This window comes from Sparus aurata, chromosome 18 (genome assembly GCF_900880675.1).
Source record: "Sparus aurata chromosome 18, fSpaAur1.1, whole genome shotgun sequence".
Lineage (NCBI taxonomy): Eukaryota > Metazoa > Chordata > Actinopteri > Spariformes > Sparidae > Sparus > Sparus aurata.
In genome coordinates, this window is record NC_044204.1 from 28317623 (window position 1) to 28331540 (window position 13918).

The 13918-nt window shown below is 39.6% G+C and overlaps 2 protein-coding genes and 1 non-coding gene across 4 annotated transcripts; 1 reads left to right on the plus strand and 2 right to left on the minus strand.

Annotated features, from left to right (window-relative positions):
- Nucleotides 1–217: 217 nt before the first annotated feature.
- Nucleotides 218–5800, minus strand: LOC115568858 (transmembrane protein 179). Its single transcript, XM_030396523.1, has 4 exons — nucleotides 5277–5800; nucleotides 4362–4499; nucleotides 4050–4128; nucleotides 218–2574 (listed from the first exon to the last, which is right to left on the minus strand). Exons 1-4 carry the CDS (start codon nucleotides 5597–5599, stop codon nucleotides 2383–2385), a joined length of 732 nt encoding a protein of 243 aa, XP_030252383.1. The 5' UTR covers nucleotides 5600–5800; the 3' UTR covers nucleotides 218–2382.
- A 2537-nt stretch (nucleotides 5801–8337) lies between these two features.
- trnaf-gaa (transfer RNA phenylalanine (anticodon GAA)) lies at nucleotides 8338–8410 on the minus strand. The gene has a single exon. It is a non-coding gene; the product is annotated as a tRNA-Phe (tRNA).
- Nucleotides 8411–8553: 143 nt separating this feature from the next.
- hs6st2 (heparan sulfate 6-O-sulfotransferase 2) lies at nucleotides 8554–11875 on the plus strand. 2 transcript variants are annotated; one of them, XM_030396522.1, is made up of 2 exons: nucleotides 8554–9559; nucleotides 10447–11875. In XM_030396522.1, the coding sequence occupies exons 1-2, from the start codon at nucleotides 8979–8981 to the stop codon at nucleotides 11261–11263; spliced, it is 1398 nt and encodes a 465-aa protein (XP_030252382.1). In that variant the 5' UTR covers nucleotides 8554–8978; the 3' UTR covers nucleotides 11264–11875. The 2 variants fall into 2 exon arrangements, with proteins under 2 accessions (XP_030252382.1, XP_030252380.1); XM_030396520.1 differs by having other exon boundaries at nucleotides 8559–9559; nucleotides 10444–11875.
- The last annotated feature ends 2043 nt before the right edge of the window (nucleotides 11876–13918 follow it).

Sequence of the window (13918 nt, forward strand, 5' to 3'; positions counted from 1 at the left end):
GACGCCCTTGTAGACCTAATCTGCTCTGTTAGTATATTTATTCTATTTTATTTATCTATTTATATGTTGTTTAAACATTTCAGTTATGTTCCTCTTTAAAATGTGAGAGAACTTATGGATGTAAAAGTCCTTCCTGTAGTGGAATCACACTCTGAACTCATCAGTCAGTATGGACGTGTATGAACATTTTTAGTAAGAATAAGCTGAGACAACACTCTTTTACAATGGGAAGATTTTTATTCAATAAACAAGACAAATGCAAAAACACGAATGTGAATGAGCACAAACGGTATAAGAGTTACAAAGCAAGATAATACGATTATAATACAAAAAACATTTCATATAATACAATTATTGTCACGTCACCTTACTGCCTCGTCTCTCTTTACTTCAGATTTGTTTCTCAGCTGTCTGTGTTTCATTACAACCACTTGGGTCAGTGATGGAGGTGATGAATCATTTTAGTTCATATCTTCTTTCCTCGTCACTGAACCTTTTGGGGCTCGGCAAAAATCTCTCTCAGTATGAAAACTACCTCCTAACAACACAGACTACACCTACAGACTCTAAAGTAGCATCTGAGAGGAGCTGAATGCTTCATTATCGCCCTGAATGGCCACGTCCACACAGACAGCATCATAATAACAATCGTCACAAGAAGAGAGAAGGTCAGCAGTGATTTTTCCGTTACACAACATTCGGGTCACGCTCACACAGTGAGCCTGCTTCTCGAACACGGCAGCTCAGTCTCACTCTCACCATTGCTTCACAATAAAAGCTCCTCAGTGCTACATTTTAAAATTACATCAGAACATGTGTTCTCCCTGACGAGGACACAACTGTGCAAAATATCAGACTCCATCTGAAATGTAAACAACCATGCATATTACATATATTCAAAACGTACTCTAGGAAAACACTATCTGGTTGCTTGAGGTCAGATGACAACAATAAATAACACTGAGGTTATTAGATCACTGGTGACATCTACAGCTGATCTGATGAGTGTTTCTTTTCTGTCTTCGGTAAAATCCCTTTTTGTCCAAAGACAGAGGTGAAGTTAGTCCCAGTTAGTGCTCACTGTTGAATTTAAATCACAGAGCCGAGCTTCTGTCACTAGAAGCTTGTTTAACGACACTCTGTGCTATGCTGAATCTGAATCCTTTACGATTCTTTTTACTACGTATTCAAAAAACTTAATGTAAATTGTAGCTCTGTCTCCTAACTGAAACAAAATATGTAACTGTAACACATATCCTTGCTTAATTTGTACGCCATACACCAACATTAAAAAGCTTTATAATAAATTATATCTCTCAGTAATGATGTTGTTATCATTTTAAGATGTCATACTGCAGCTATGTGCAGTAATTTCATGTCATAGAAAACAAGTAAGGATATTTGTAATGCTTCACACATGTGAGAACGGGAAAAACACGGATATTTAGTCACGTTCGCACACTTAATCCAACATCATCTGCCTAAATTAGCTTGCTGTGTTGTATTATGCATTTGTAGAAACTGTGTATGGATCCTTTTAAATGAGATGCATCTGTTGTTGTAGTGTTAATACTGAGCTTCATTTAAATGTAACTCCCAGAAATCTGCAGTTCTCTTACTGTCACGGTCATCATATCCCTAAATCTCAAACCCACATATTGTACTTGGGGGCTGATGTGGATGTAGTTTCTCCGTTTGATTGCTCATAATTAAGCTCAGAAATGACGTGAGCACTTTCTGGCTATTGCTTTGGGAAATTAATTCACAACTTTTGATGTGTCTTCATGGTTTTTCGGAAAATGTTCTTTCCTTTGTTTCTTTTTCTGGTATTTATCATTTAGAAAAAGAGATGTTTTTTTATGTGACTTAATGAATACATGAGAGGCACAAATTGGATCGAAGTTGATGTGTCACTGTGAGGTGATGGGTGCTGTAATATAAGAGATGTTGGCCCTGCTCTAACATCATACAATTATATAATAAAGCCTGATCAATATTTGAGATTTTGAAAATCAGAAATATTCAGTATGAAGAGATAACAACCAGATTCTTTGGTTCTTAAAAAAACTGTGACTTAATTCAGATTTTATAGTAAAAATGAATTTGTCAGTACTCTTTGGAGAGAAATGACCGGATGAACATCTTTGGCATTCATGTTCTGTAATTTCTTGTTTTGTAACAATTCACATATAGAATCTATTGGTCAGGGTCTATTATATAAGATTATGAATTATGATTCCTATAAAAATAAAACCATGTCCTTAACTATATGCCTTGATTCTACATGCAGAAGGGACTGTAGAGCAGAGAAAATGAGGTTCAAACTAAGTTTAGCTAACGTTGTTAAGTATATCATCTTCCGTCAGTACCTCACACACTCAGTCAGACTAAGAGGGTGGGTGTTGCTGGAGGTGGTGAGGGTGAGCCGCTCTCAGATGGGCTGTATCCCAACAACAGCTCCTTCTCTCGGGGGCGACAGGGCCCGGTGATGTGCTGACTGTGAGAGTGGTAGAGCCGCAGGAAGGCCAGGACGGAATGAACCAGCCACAGAGCCGTCACACACCACAGAGATGCCTGGGGACACACAGAGTGATTAATTAAGCTTACAGCCACACTTATGTAATGAAAACAGCAGAATAAACTGGAATGCTGTGGGCTCACTTAGAAAAGGCCTATATGGGTGCTGGCGTGTGAGTGATGGATGCCAAGATGAAGGTTTTTCAGTGGGTCAAATGGATCTGGTGTTAAGAGAGATTAAGAACCAGGACGTCATGTTTCTTTGGAGGAAGCAGAAGGAAACTACATCCATGGGAAAGTCACAGGAATCAGGTCGACACAGCTGTAAAGCTTGTTGTAGGTTGACTTACAATACTTTATTTGGACAATATGTTGTTACAGAAATAATCACAATAAACAATATCAATGTCATTTTAAGACCATTTATGGCACTACTATGATGAAAATATAATTGCACAATAATAAATAACTTAATAATAAACGAGCAATGAACTTTTGGTCCTTAAAAACACAGAGTTAAATCTTCGTGGCGACGACTACAATAGCTTCCACACTTACTGAAAAATGGACATCGCCACTGAAATTATCTCTGGTAAAACAGAACACAATCCCTGTCCTCGCACACTGAAATGGTCCAACATGAAAACACTGAATAATGTACTGAAACAAAACAGGAATTCAGTCTGTCTATTTGGCTGGATTACATCAGCTGTACCCAATTACTGTTAATCTAATAACGTCTAAAATGAAAAGCTTGTCTGTTCTCTGGTGAATGCTCTCTGCAGCTGCCGTTGTCTGTGTGCAGCCAAAAATAGTTTGTGAATAAAAAGACACATTATTATGTAACTCCACTATTCAGGAGAGGACTGTGTGCTCAGCTGCAGAGTGGTGACCCTCCTCTAGAGAAATGATCAGCTGCTTAAATTTGATAAACAGTGGACAGTAGATTAGTTTTAATTTGACGGTGGGTATATAGAGTATATTGTGCGGCTCATCTCAAATTCAGGTTGTAGCTACGGACTGTTAACATTACATAATGTGTTGATGCCGAACTAAAATTTGCACTGATGCCTAAAATGTTGACTTTAATTGAATGTAATCTTTCCAGCAGTTGGATGAAAAATGTCACTTTAAATGCAAAGTTGTCCGTCGTGTTGTTTCTATCAATGCAGATTTATATTTATGTTAATCAAACTATTACATCTAAAGTTAAAGGGAACTTCTGCATGAATATAACGTGTATTTCAAATGTTTATTATTCAAGTATCAAACATAAAAACAATGCCTTTTAAAGTAGATATTCTGTCTCCTTAATAAATCACATATCCATTTATTCAACTTATATGCGCTGATGCAACATGATAGAAAAACTCTTGTTAGATTGATTCCTACTAAACAGATTAATTTTTTTATTTATATTTGTAAAAATGCTCTCAACACCTAAATTACTGCGGTTGTCGTTTTATGTGAATAAACCTGCTTGCTAATTGCACAAATAACCTTGAAAGAAGTATTGAGCAGTTGGTTCCTACCTGTGCCAGACTGAGCTCTGTGTAGAAAGAGGAGGTGTCCACATCCAGGTAAAGAGGAACAGACTGGGACTCTGCACAGCTGAACAAAAACACACATGAAGAGATGACAAACACATTTTCTTTACATTTGTCTGATGTGACATTTCATCAGTCCAACATCAACACTGGATCCCAACTAACGTATCTGATGATATTATCTTTATGATATTATTTTTGAGGATTATAATGCAGATTTTTTCCTAAACCAAACATCCATACACAGGATGATCCACCATGACACCATTAATGTTTCTCATCAGTCTGTCAGTATACCTGTACGGCCGTGTGCTGTCATCCGTCACAGTGTCGCACCAGGAAACCAGTCCCAGAGACAGCAGGATGCTGGCCCCTCCAGACAGGAAGAGAACACACACACTCAGCAGCACCGTCAGGAAGGACGAGAACAGAGTGCTGAGGGAAACACACAGTACAAACATCAGACATACTGCGTGGCGCTTTAGATAAAAGTATCGACCTAAATCTATATGTAGGCGAGCACACACTAGACTCTAGACTAGCTATCAGTTATTTAATCAATGAATCTATCGTCCTGGAAACTGACTAGCAACTATTTTGAAAGTCAAACAATCATTTATGCATTTTTTAAGTTTGCCACAAATTCTCCTCTTCCTGCCACTCAAGTGTGAGGATATGCTGCTTTTCTTTTATGTGATACATAATAATTAACTGAATATATTTGGGTTTTGGACACTTCAAGTAAAGTAATGAGTAAGAAGTGCGATATTTGCCTCCACAGTAGTCCACAAGTATCTCAATGTTGTGCACAAGAACACTATTTGAGTAAATGTACTTAGCTATATTCCATCACTGTTCATGAGCAGAAAAATCTATTTTGGACATAGCTGTGATCCCCTTTTAAAATTCATGCACTATGCATGTATATTACTGGTTTATAGTTATTGATGCATCTTTGTTTAACGTTACATCACCTGAATGTTGCAGCAGGTGCAGATTGAGCTCTTCTTAGTTACTTTAAACTGCTATCTGAATTTACCATTTGTTAGGTATTTTGACTCAACGTTATATATTTGTAAAGTAATGAAATTACAATATTTGCCTCCAAGGCTGTGCACAAGAACAGAACTTGAGTAAAAGTGGTATCTGCTGCAGTAATATTGAGCTGTGCAGAACTAGGTCAGTAATGTGTCGGTGCTGTGTGTGACTCACTCGTCATGCCGTCCGTGCAGATAGAAGAGACACCTCCAGCCCTGCGCTGCGCCGTACAGCACCGTGAAAATACCCACAAATGTGGCGAACTGGCAGGCTGCCGGTGGGCCCCATTGCTGCACCACCAGGTGAGAGACTTCTCCCTGATCTCCCGTCAGCTCTGGCCGGTCCTCTGTCCTCCAGTAGCCGGTGGAGAAGAGTGCGCAGCGGCCTTTGAACGCGGAGCCGTTGAGAGCCATGGGGACGACCACAAGCAGACCCGCCACTATCGATAGGGCGTGGGTCGTGCAGTGGGCGAGCAGCAACCGCCGGTCCAGCTCCATTTTATTATTCCGACAAAAACTAAAAGTCTCTAACTTATAAGCAAAATGTGAGATAAGTCAGCACATCCCCGCTCGTCGCCCCTGTAACGGCCCGCTGTGGTGGGGGTATTTAAAGACACTGGGGCGGGGTCCGAGGCTCGAGCACACGGACCGCATTCCAACCGTTACACAACGCCCCGCCCTCCATGTACAGACAGACAGAGAGGAGGAGGAGGCACAGAGGTCTCACTCCGCTGCAAAGTCCAGGAACCAAAAATTGACAACAACAATAAGAATCATTATTATTAAAATAATAAGAGGCACAGGCAGTAATGTAACTTGTAGTTACTTATCATAATCACAATATATAGAAATACATAAAATAAAGATTCCTCCTTGTTGATATGTGTGAATAGGTGTACAATGAATTTAATCAGAAGGCACCTAAAACTTTTCCACATGTGGAAATGGAAGTGGTGTTTATGCCAAGGGTGCCCAAACCTATTCGATGACAGAAACTGGAACTTAACGGTAGGCCATGGTCCAAAAGCAAGCACCTGTTATATTTCATTGTACTGGTGAGATGCAGTCCCATAACACTTTGTTGGTATTATTAACATCTATGGTATATTTTTCAGGCTGAACAAATATATTTTAAGGGATTATAAGGGAAGACAAATGAAAAGAGACAGATATAGAACATAATCTTAAAAGAAGAAATCCAGGAAGATAATTTAGTGCTCACCTGAGTTATAACCCCAGATGCTAATACACTGCATCAGAACAAGAATAAACCAAAACTGATCAATAAACCAACAAATGTGCTCATGGTAAGGGTCTCATCTCTCTTATGTTCTTTTTTTCCATCTCATACAAAGAAACAAACATTCCAGGCATTATTTTAAAGCTTTAAACTCTGGACAGGACCACTCCCTTTTTGTTGACTAAGCGGTTCCCAAATTATTCTGCAGAGTGATACATCATTTCACACGAACGATCATTGGTACTACAAATTCCCCCAGTGACGTAATCTCGATCGTTGTAAACAGTCCACCAGTGACGTCTGGTTTTAGCAACTGGCCTCTTTCTGTGTTTAATCACCCTGCAGACAGACTGATTATCTGGATCATCTCACTGATGAAGGGTTTGATCATTGACGCTAATCAGCAGACATTTTTAGTGAGGGCAGGGGGGCTTATTTTATAGCTTGATCCAAATTTAGAAACACAGGACCTTAGTTACCTAACATGTGAATAAACATTTCTTTAAAGGCCAATTTCTTCTCAGAATCAGCTTTTGAATAGGCATCCAGTCAGGGCTTACCCATAAACCTTTACAATTATGTTATTAACAATAAACAAGTTATTAAAAGAAGGTATTGTTCTTTCTTCATGGTGAAATTTACAATCACGATTACATTACTCAGCTGTTAAAGGAGCCATGTTTTCCCCACCCAGCATCCCTGAGAATGCTTTTTTCATTGTAAACACACAATTATCAAATTCAAGGGCACCACATGAGTCCAATTTCCTGTAGTTAAATAAGATGTAGGATTTTAAAAAACAGCAGGACTGACGACTTTGGCGCTAGAGATAACTTATAGGTCGACATTGCATTTTTTTAGAAGTCCATTTGCCCAGAGAGGGTCAGATTGGATGCTACTGTTTGGTAGAAAGGAATGTAGGGTGGAGCTGGGGGAAATTCTTCTCTCTGGGACAGATATCCACCCACTACCCCCCATCCTACTGCAATCCTACTGATAACCCAGTCGATCAGGGAAGCTCCCCCACTATAATATGTCAGCACCCATGAAGGCACAGTACAGTGGGACCTAAAGGGAACTTGGAATGAAAGGGGACCTTACTTGAACCATGGGTTTGCATGTGGGAAAAATCCCAATTCAACAACAATTAGTCTTCTAGGATGATTACAATTAGTAAAAGCCTTTAAACCTCTTACTGTCACAAACACAAGACAACCAAAGGGAAATGTTAAGTACGCTAATACAGAGCCTTGTTCTCACAAATCTCATGTAGTGGGAAGTCATGAAAACCACGAGGGACTTTTGAATTGGATTTTGGATTATTGCCTAAAATTAGCTCTGTGGTAAACACAATTTTATGTTATCTGCACATTTTGCACAGCGACATAATCTCCAAAGATGAAGACAACTTTTATGATTTTCGAAGAGTAAATCAAACTGTTAGAAGCAAAAAGCTACTGTAAGACTATAAACAGACTACATTGCAGTTGCATGACTTAAATTAAGCGTCTTGCTATGCAATTGCTATAAGTGTTTTCTGTAAATTGATAATCTACAAGCTGTAAAGTTAGATTTATATAATAGTTTGCAACTAAAATCGGCTTGTAAAGTCACACCAGTGAAGATGAGTCTCCATGTTCGGCATGATGATGTTTAATACCCATGACAACTTATGTAGCCTAATTTAGCCTCTTATTAGCAACTGCCTTGGTTCAGACACATAAGTGCGTTTTAATTAAATTGTTGGACATAACTTCATATATCTCATGTCATGGAACAAAAAATATCAATAACCTAAACCTGTGGTTACCACTGATCTATTTTCAGGCATTTTACTGAAATCCATTTAAAAAACCTATAGACTTTGAGACGATGGAACCGGAATATGCCACAGTGCGTAGGTAATTTCCGGTTCAGGGACTCATTAATAGTAATTGGTCCATGCACATTACTACAGCATTGAGCTGAGAAGCCATTTTTCTCTGATGTATCAAAATGCCGAAACCCGGGATCGAACCAGGGACCTTTAGATCTTCAGTCTAACGCTCTCCCAACTGAGCTATTTCGGCGATGAAGCTAATGTTACTGCCTGGTTTAATTCAACAGATATATTTCAATGACAGGGCCTGTGATGTATTTTCATCACATTAGTAATTAATTGCCACTTAGACTGTGACGCCGCTTCAGCCGCTGGTTCGGTTACTCTATTTGTCAATGGCTCTGGATTGTTAGCACGTTCCACACGGTGACGTAACTTTCACGCCCATGTTGAGCGCAGAGGCTGCTGGGAAGAAAGGTCAAGAATCGGTGGCTGTGGAAGACAACGGAACCACTGCAGCATGAAAGATTATCAGGTTGTAGAACTAATTAATCATACTGCCGGAAAAACTACTGCACTTCACCGAATGAGATATGTACGCGTTGTTGCCTTCCATACAGCAACAATTATAAGAAGCCATTGTCCGTTTTTTTGAGACTCAGTCGACACTTTGGCTAGCTATCGTTAGCTGGCTAGCGGCTGCATTGTTATTGTTTTCGCTTCATTTGGTGGCCTGATAAACACCATTGCTCGAGGTTCCCCGGCCAAGGCAGGGATCCGGACTGCCTGAGTGATGTTTTTCTGTCCGTCCCGGGAAGATGGATGAGAAGTCCAGCAGCAGCAGCAGCCACCACCGACTCCTGATCGTCCTGCTCATGGTGTTGCTCTTTGGCGTCATCATGATCCAGTATGTTTGTCCGAGCAGATCTGAATGCCAGATGCTCCACCAGCTGGGATCCTGGTTTAAAGACGGCGGTGCAGCTGGCTCCAGGACCAGGGGCAAAGAAATCCAAGACGGGCTGCAAAGGGATCCGTACATTGCAGAGGACGGCGCTCTGGTCCGCTTTGTCCCTCGGTTCAACTTCACCAAAGCCGATTTAAATCGTGTTGTAGACTTCAACATCAAAGGCGACGATGTCATTGTTTTCCTGCACATTCAAAAAACGGGCGGCACGACGTTTGGTCGACACCTGGTGAGAAACATCCAGCTGGAGAGGCCCTGCGAGTGTCACGCAGGTCAGAAGAAATGTACCTGTTTCAGGCCAGGTAAAAAAGAGACTTGGCTCTTTTCCCGTTTCTCCACCGGCTGGAGCTGCGGGCTACACGCAGACTGGACTGAGCTGACCAACTGTGTCCCGTCACGCATGGACTCACGAGAGGTTCCCGAGAACCTGCCCAGGTAAGAGGGGATGTCTGGGATGGAAATCATACAAACACTATTCATGGATTGTAACTGTATACTGCATGTTAAAAGGTGTTTCATAGAACCCTTCAGCCTGACCTACTTGGAGGAGTGAGAATGATGCTGAGTGTGAATGTGAACCTTGGTGGAAGTTTGCAGGCAGGTCGTCAAAATCTGCATCTAACATGATCTTTGCTGTTTCACTAGTCAGCAACTAACTATTATTTTCATCATCGATTAATCCCATTATTATTTTAAAATTCAACAAATTGATTGATTGATTGGTCTAAAGTATAAAATGTAAACATTTTTGTGAAAGATGCTTTTCACAATATCCAGAACCCAAATTTACGCCTTCAGATTGCTTATTTTGTCCAACAAGCAGTCCGAGATACTTTTCTTAATAAGATAAATAACAAAAAGCAGCCAATCCTCACATTTAAGAAGCCTGGCCCAGCAAGTATTTGACATTTTTACTTGACATTGACATTTAATCGATCATCCAAAAACTTTGACTAATTGATTTATCGACTAGTTGTTGCAGCTCCATTTTTTGCCCGGTATGTACTCAACAATATTGATGAATGTAAGGTGTTTATTTTTTCTGATTGTGTCAAACCGTAACCATTTTAAGGGTTTCTTTGCAAACCAATCCAACCAATCCAACCAATCTATTCTCTGAGTTATGTTATTATTGGTGTTTTGTAGTTTTCCTAAAAATGTATTCAACCAACACTAAGCTTACTTGAATAATAATAAATATAACCAACAAAATAATTAATAACGAAAGAAAAACTTAGAAGCACAACATTTTGAATGACACCTTTATGCTATTTGAGCTGTCTTATTACAGATCTAATGTCCTCTCTCTCTCTCTTCAGTAGGAACTATTATTACATAACCATCTTAAGAGACCCAGTATCACGCTACCTGAGCGAGTGGCGTCATGTGCAACGTGGAGCTACATGGAAGGCCTCCTTACACGTGTGTGATGGACGGTCACCCACACTGTCTGAGCTGCCGAGCTGCTACTCAGGAGACGACTGGTCAGGCTGCTCCCTGCAGGAGTTCATGGACTGCCCCTACAACCTGGCCAACAACAGACAGACCCGCATGCTGGCTGATCTCAGCTTGGTGGGCTGCTACAACGGCTCTGCCATGAGTGAGGAAGAACGCTGGGCGGTGCTCCTGGAGAGCGCCAAACGTAATCTACGCGGCATGGCCTTCTTTGGCCTGACAGAGTATCAGCGTAAGACCCAGTATCTGTTTGAGCGTACCTTCAATTTGGAGTTCATCGCACCCTTCACACAGCTCAATGGCACACGCGCCTCCAGTGTTGAGGTACCCCCCGAGATACAGCGCAGAATCCTCAAGCTAAACCGATGGGACGTGGAGCTGTATGAGTACGCCCGAGACCTTTTCCTGCAGCGCTTCCAGGTGGCGAGGCAGCAGGAGCGCAGGCAGGCCAGGGAGAGGAGGCAGCAGGAGAGGAGGCGGCTCCGTGGAAGGCTCACAACGAAGCAAGGGAGGCAACCGAAGCCCACAGAACCACCGTGTCAGCCTGATAGACACTCGGTGGTGACTGAGGAGCAAAGGAGGAATTCTGATGGGGACAGGGTGGAGTCAGAAATCCCAGACTGGTGGGATATGGAAGAGAACGGCACCATGGAGGATTACATGGACAATGTGGAACAGTGGTAGTGACTAAACAAGAAGTTGGGTGTCTTAATAATGTGTGCCAAGTTCTGCCTTGTCTGTTGTCAATGAATCCAAGTCATTTTAATATATGCCTTCAACTAAAGTTTCTTTTCTCTCACCATGAACTGTTTTAAATGACACACATTTATTTATTGATACTGATTGTATGTTTTTGCTACAACTGACATTCATAATGGATACATTTGACATAAAGAAAGGCTGGCCCAGGTACCTGCAGTCCGATACCTTCCAGTGATCACATGAGCCTCTGAGACTGTTCTCCTGGCATTTAAACACATCGGAACTCTTGTTATTTAGCTTGGAAAGAGGGGATGTGCATTTTTTTCTTTGTTAAAAAAGAACAATTATAAACTTGTTTCTAAAAATAATACACTACTATTTGTGGTTAACAATCTATATGTTTGCCAAATTGTTGTCTTGTCTGAAATGTGTACATTTTAAAATGTACCTGTGATTTTCAGTGTCTTTTGAGTAACAGAAACAGAGAATGGAATAGATACCTCAATGTGTAGCATTAACTGCTAATGTTGTAAAATTACTGAATGTGTCCCAAGTTTCAGTTTTCATATAAAAAATACTTTTACATTCACTGAACTACTGATCAATCCTTGCCATATGGAGTTATCTTGTTTTTGTGTCTGATGTCCTTTTGTCTGATCACGTGCACAAAAGACTGCAAGTTTTGGTGTTGCACTTGCAAACCTCTCGTACACCAGCAGGGAGCGCTGAAGTAATTTTGACAGAAAGCTAAATTCCTGATTGGAGATACTGAGGTGGTAGTTGACATCCCAGCTTATTCTTGAATTTGGTTGGATAGGATTTGAACCATTTTCTATGTGATCCTTGAAAGATTTAATAATGGGATCAGCTGTGACAGCTGCTCCTTAATTTTGAAGAATGATTAAGTAACATGCTGAAAATGCTGAAGACTTGATGGAGATTATTGGATTGCTAAGAAGAGGGATTACTTCTCTCTCACTACAGTTGCATCGGCAGAAATTGAGGGATGAGCTATGCTGTGAGTTCACATATGTAGTTATATAGACAGTCAAGCTTTGGTGTAGCCTATATCTAAATTCGGATTAAGTAGGGCTGGGCAATATATATATATATATATATATATATATATATATATATATATATATATATATATATATATATATATATATATATATATATATATATATATATATATATATATATTATTATTATTATTATTATTATTATTATTATTATTATTATTATTATAGACACAATATTTGATATTTGATTTTGTCCCACAGTTGTGAAGTGCTCTTTGAGAAGATTTCAAAATATTATGGTATTTATTCTATGTCATGATTTGGTCTAAAACTATTACAGTATTTTTTTTTTAAAGTCCATACTGCCCTAGATTCAACTATGAAAAACCTGAATCATGTCTTTAAATTTTTTTTTTTTAATTTAGAAAAGGTAAAACCTTCAAGCACTTTACAATAAGGTGAACAAAGAAGAAACAAAGTTATTAGAAACTAATGAGTTATATGCAGTAACCACTCAGTATGTTGTTTCACATTACTTGAAGGTACACAAAAAGAGTAACTAATGATAAAATAGTAACTAATGAGTCTATATTGGGTAACTTTTCAGTATGATGTTTCACTTTACCTGAAGCTACATGAAAATAGTACGTTAGAAATTAACAAGTGCCACTTAGTAACTAGTTCATGTTCAGTGAAGAAATCATGAAGAAAATGGTCAGTATGTTAAATCACAGTTATTCATGAACTAATCATTACCTAATGATTCATTAATACATCATCTCCCAGTCTGTTCTCCAGGAGCTGATCATTATAGTCCTTGAATCACGTCATAAAAAGGACATTTAAGATAAACAATTAATTTACAATAACACAGTTTATGCTTGCTTTAAATTATCCAGCCGACCTTATGCGCCCTCACGTATGCTTTATTGTGAAAAACCGAAACGCTACCGGAAACACACTGTTAGTTGAACATCAACTTAACAACGTTACTAGCATCAGGTAAATAGGTGAATATGTCAACTGTCACCCGAGTGGAAGAAGTAACAAAAACTAGTTTACTGACTGAATATAATATACAATTTATATATAATAATAATATATATGAATGCTTAAAAGTCTACTAAATGGGTTTTGGGGGATGTTCGTTAGCCTGACGTCACTATTAAAATTTTAACCGTTACAACGTTAGCTAGATAATGCAAAAACAGCCACGTTTATCGGGCTAATTAAGCCTAGTTTACTGCTTTTCATATATGTCGATAACATTCAACAGAGATGGCCATTCAAATAGATAAGAAAGCGCACAGTTATGCTAAGGCGGTTTTTTGTTTGTTTGTTTTTTAGCTAACGTAAAATCTGTCAAAAATGTCACCCTTCAAGTTAGCTTAATCATGAGTCATCTGTTGCCAGGGGAGCTTTTCATCCGTCCTCAACGTCTGTACGCGTATTGGCTGTAACGTTACCTGCCTGCTCGGTGTGTTAATGGCAGCCTACCTTGATACCTGCCGTGCTTTTTAGTCGTGACTTTGATTCCCCCCCGTGGTAATAATGTTACCTAGTAAACGAAAGCAAACGTACACACACACACACACACACACACACACACACACAT

What these genes read in the sequence shown, in the direction of transcription:
- LOC115568858 (XM_030396523.1), bottom strand. Translation starts at nt 5,599, where the DNA reads ATGGAGCTGGACCGGCGGTTGCTGCTCGCCCACTGCACGACCCACGCC. An exon ending in CTGCACGGACGGCATGACGA is followed by an intron (nt 4,500 to 5,276) that starts GTGAGTCACACA and finishes TGTTTCCCTCAG; the next exon opens with CACTCTGTTCTCGTCCTTCC. An exon ending in GACAGCACACGGCCGTACAG is followed by an intron (nt 4,129 to 4,361) that starts GTATACTGACAG and finishes GTTTTTGTTCAG; the next exon opens with CTGTGCAGAGTCCCAGTCTG.
- hs6st2 (XM_030396520.1), top strand. Translation starts at nt 8,979, where the DNA reads ATGGATGAGAAGTCCAGCAGCAGCAGCAGCCACCACCGACTCCTGATC. An exon ending in GTTCCCGAGAACCTGCCCAG is followed by an intron (nt 9,560 to 10,443) that starts GTAAGAGGGGAT and finishes CTCTCTCTTCAG; the next exon opens with TAGGAACTATTATTACATAA.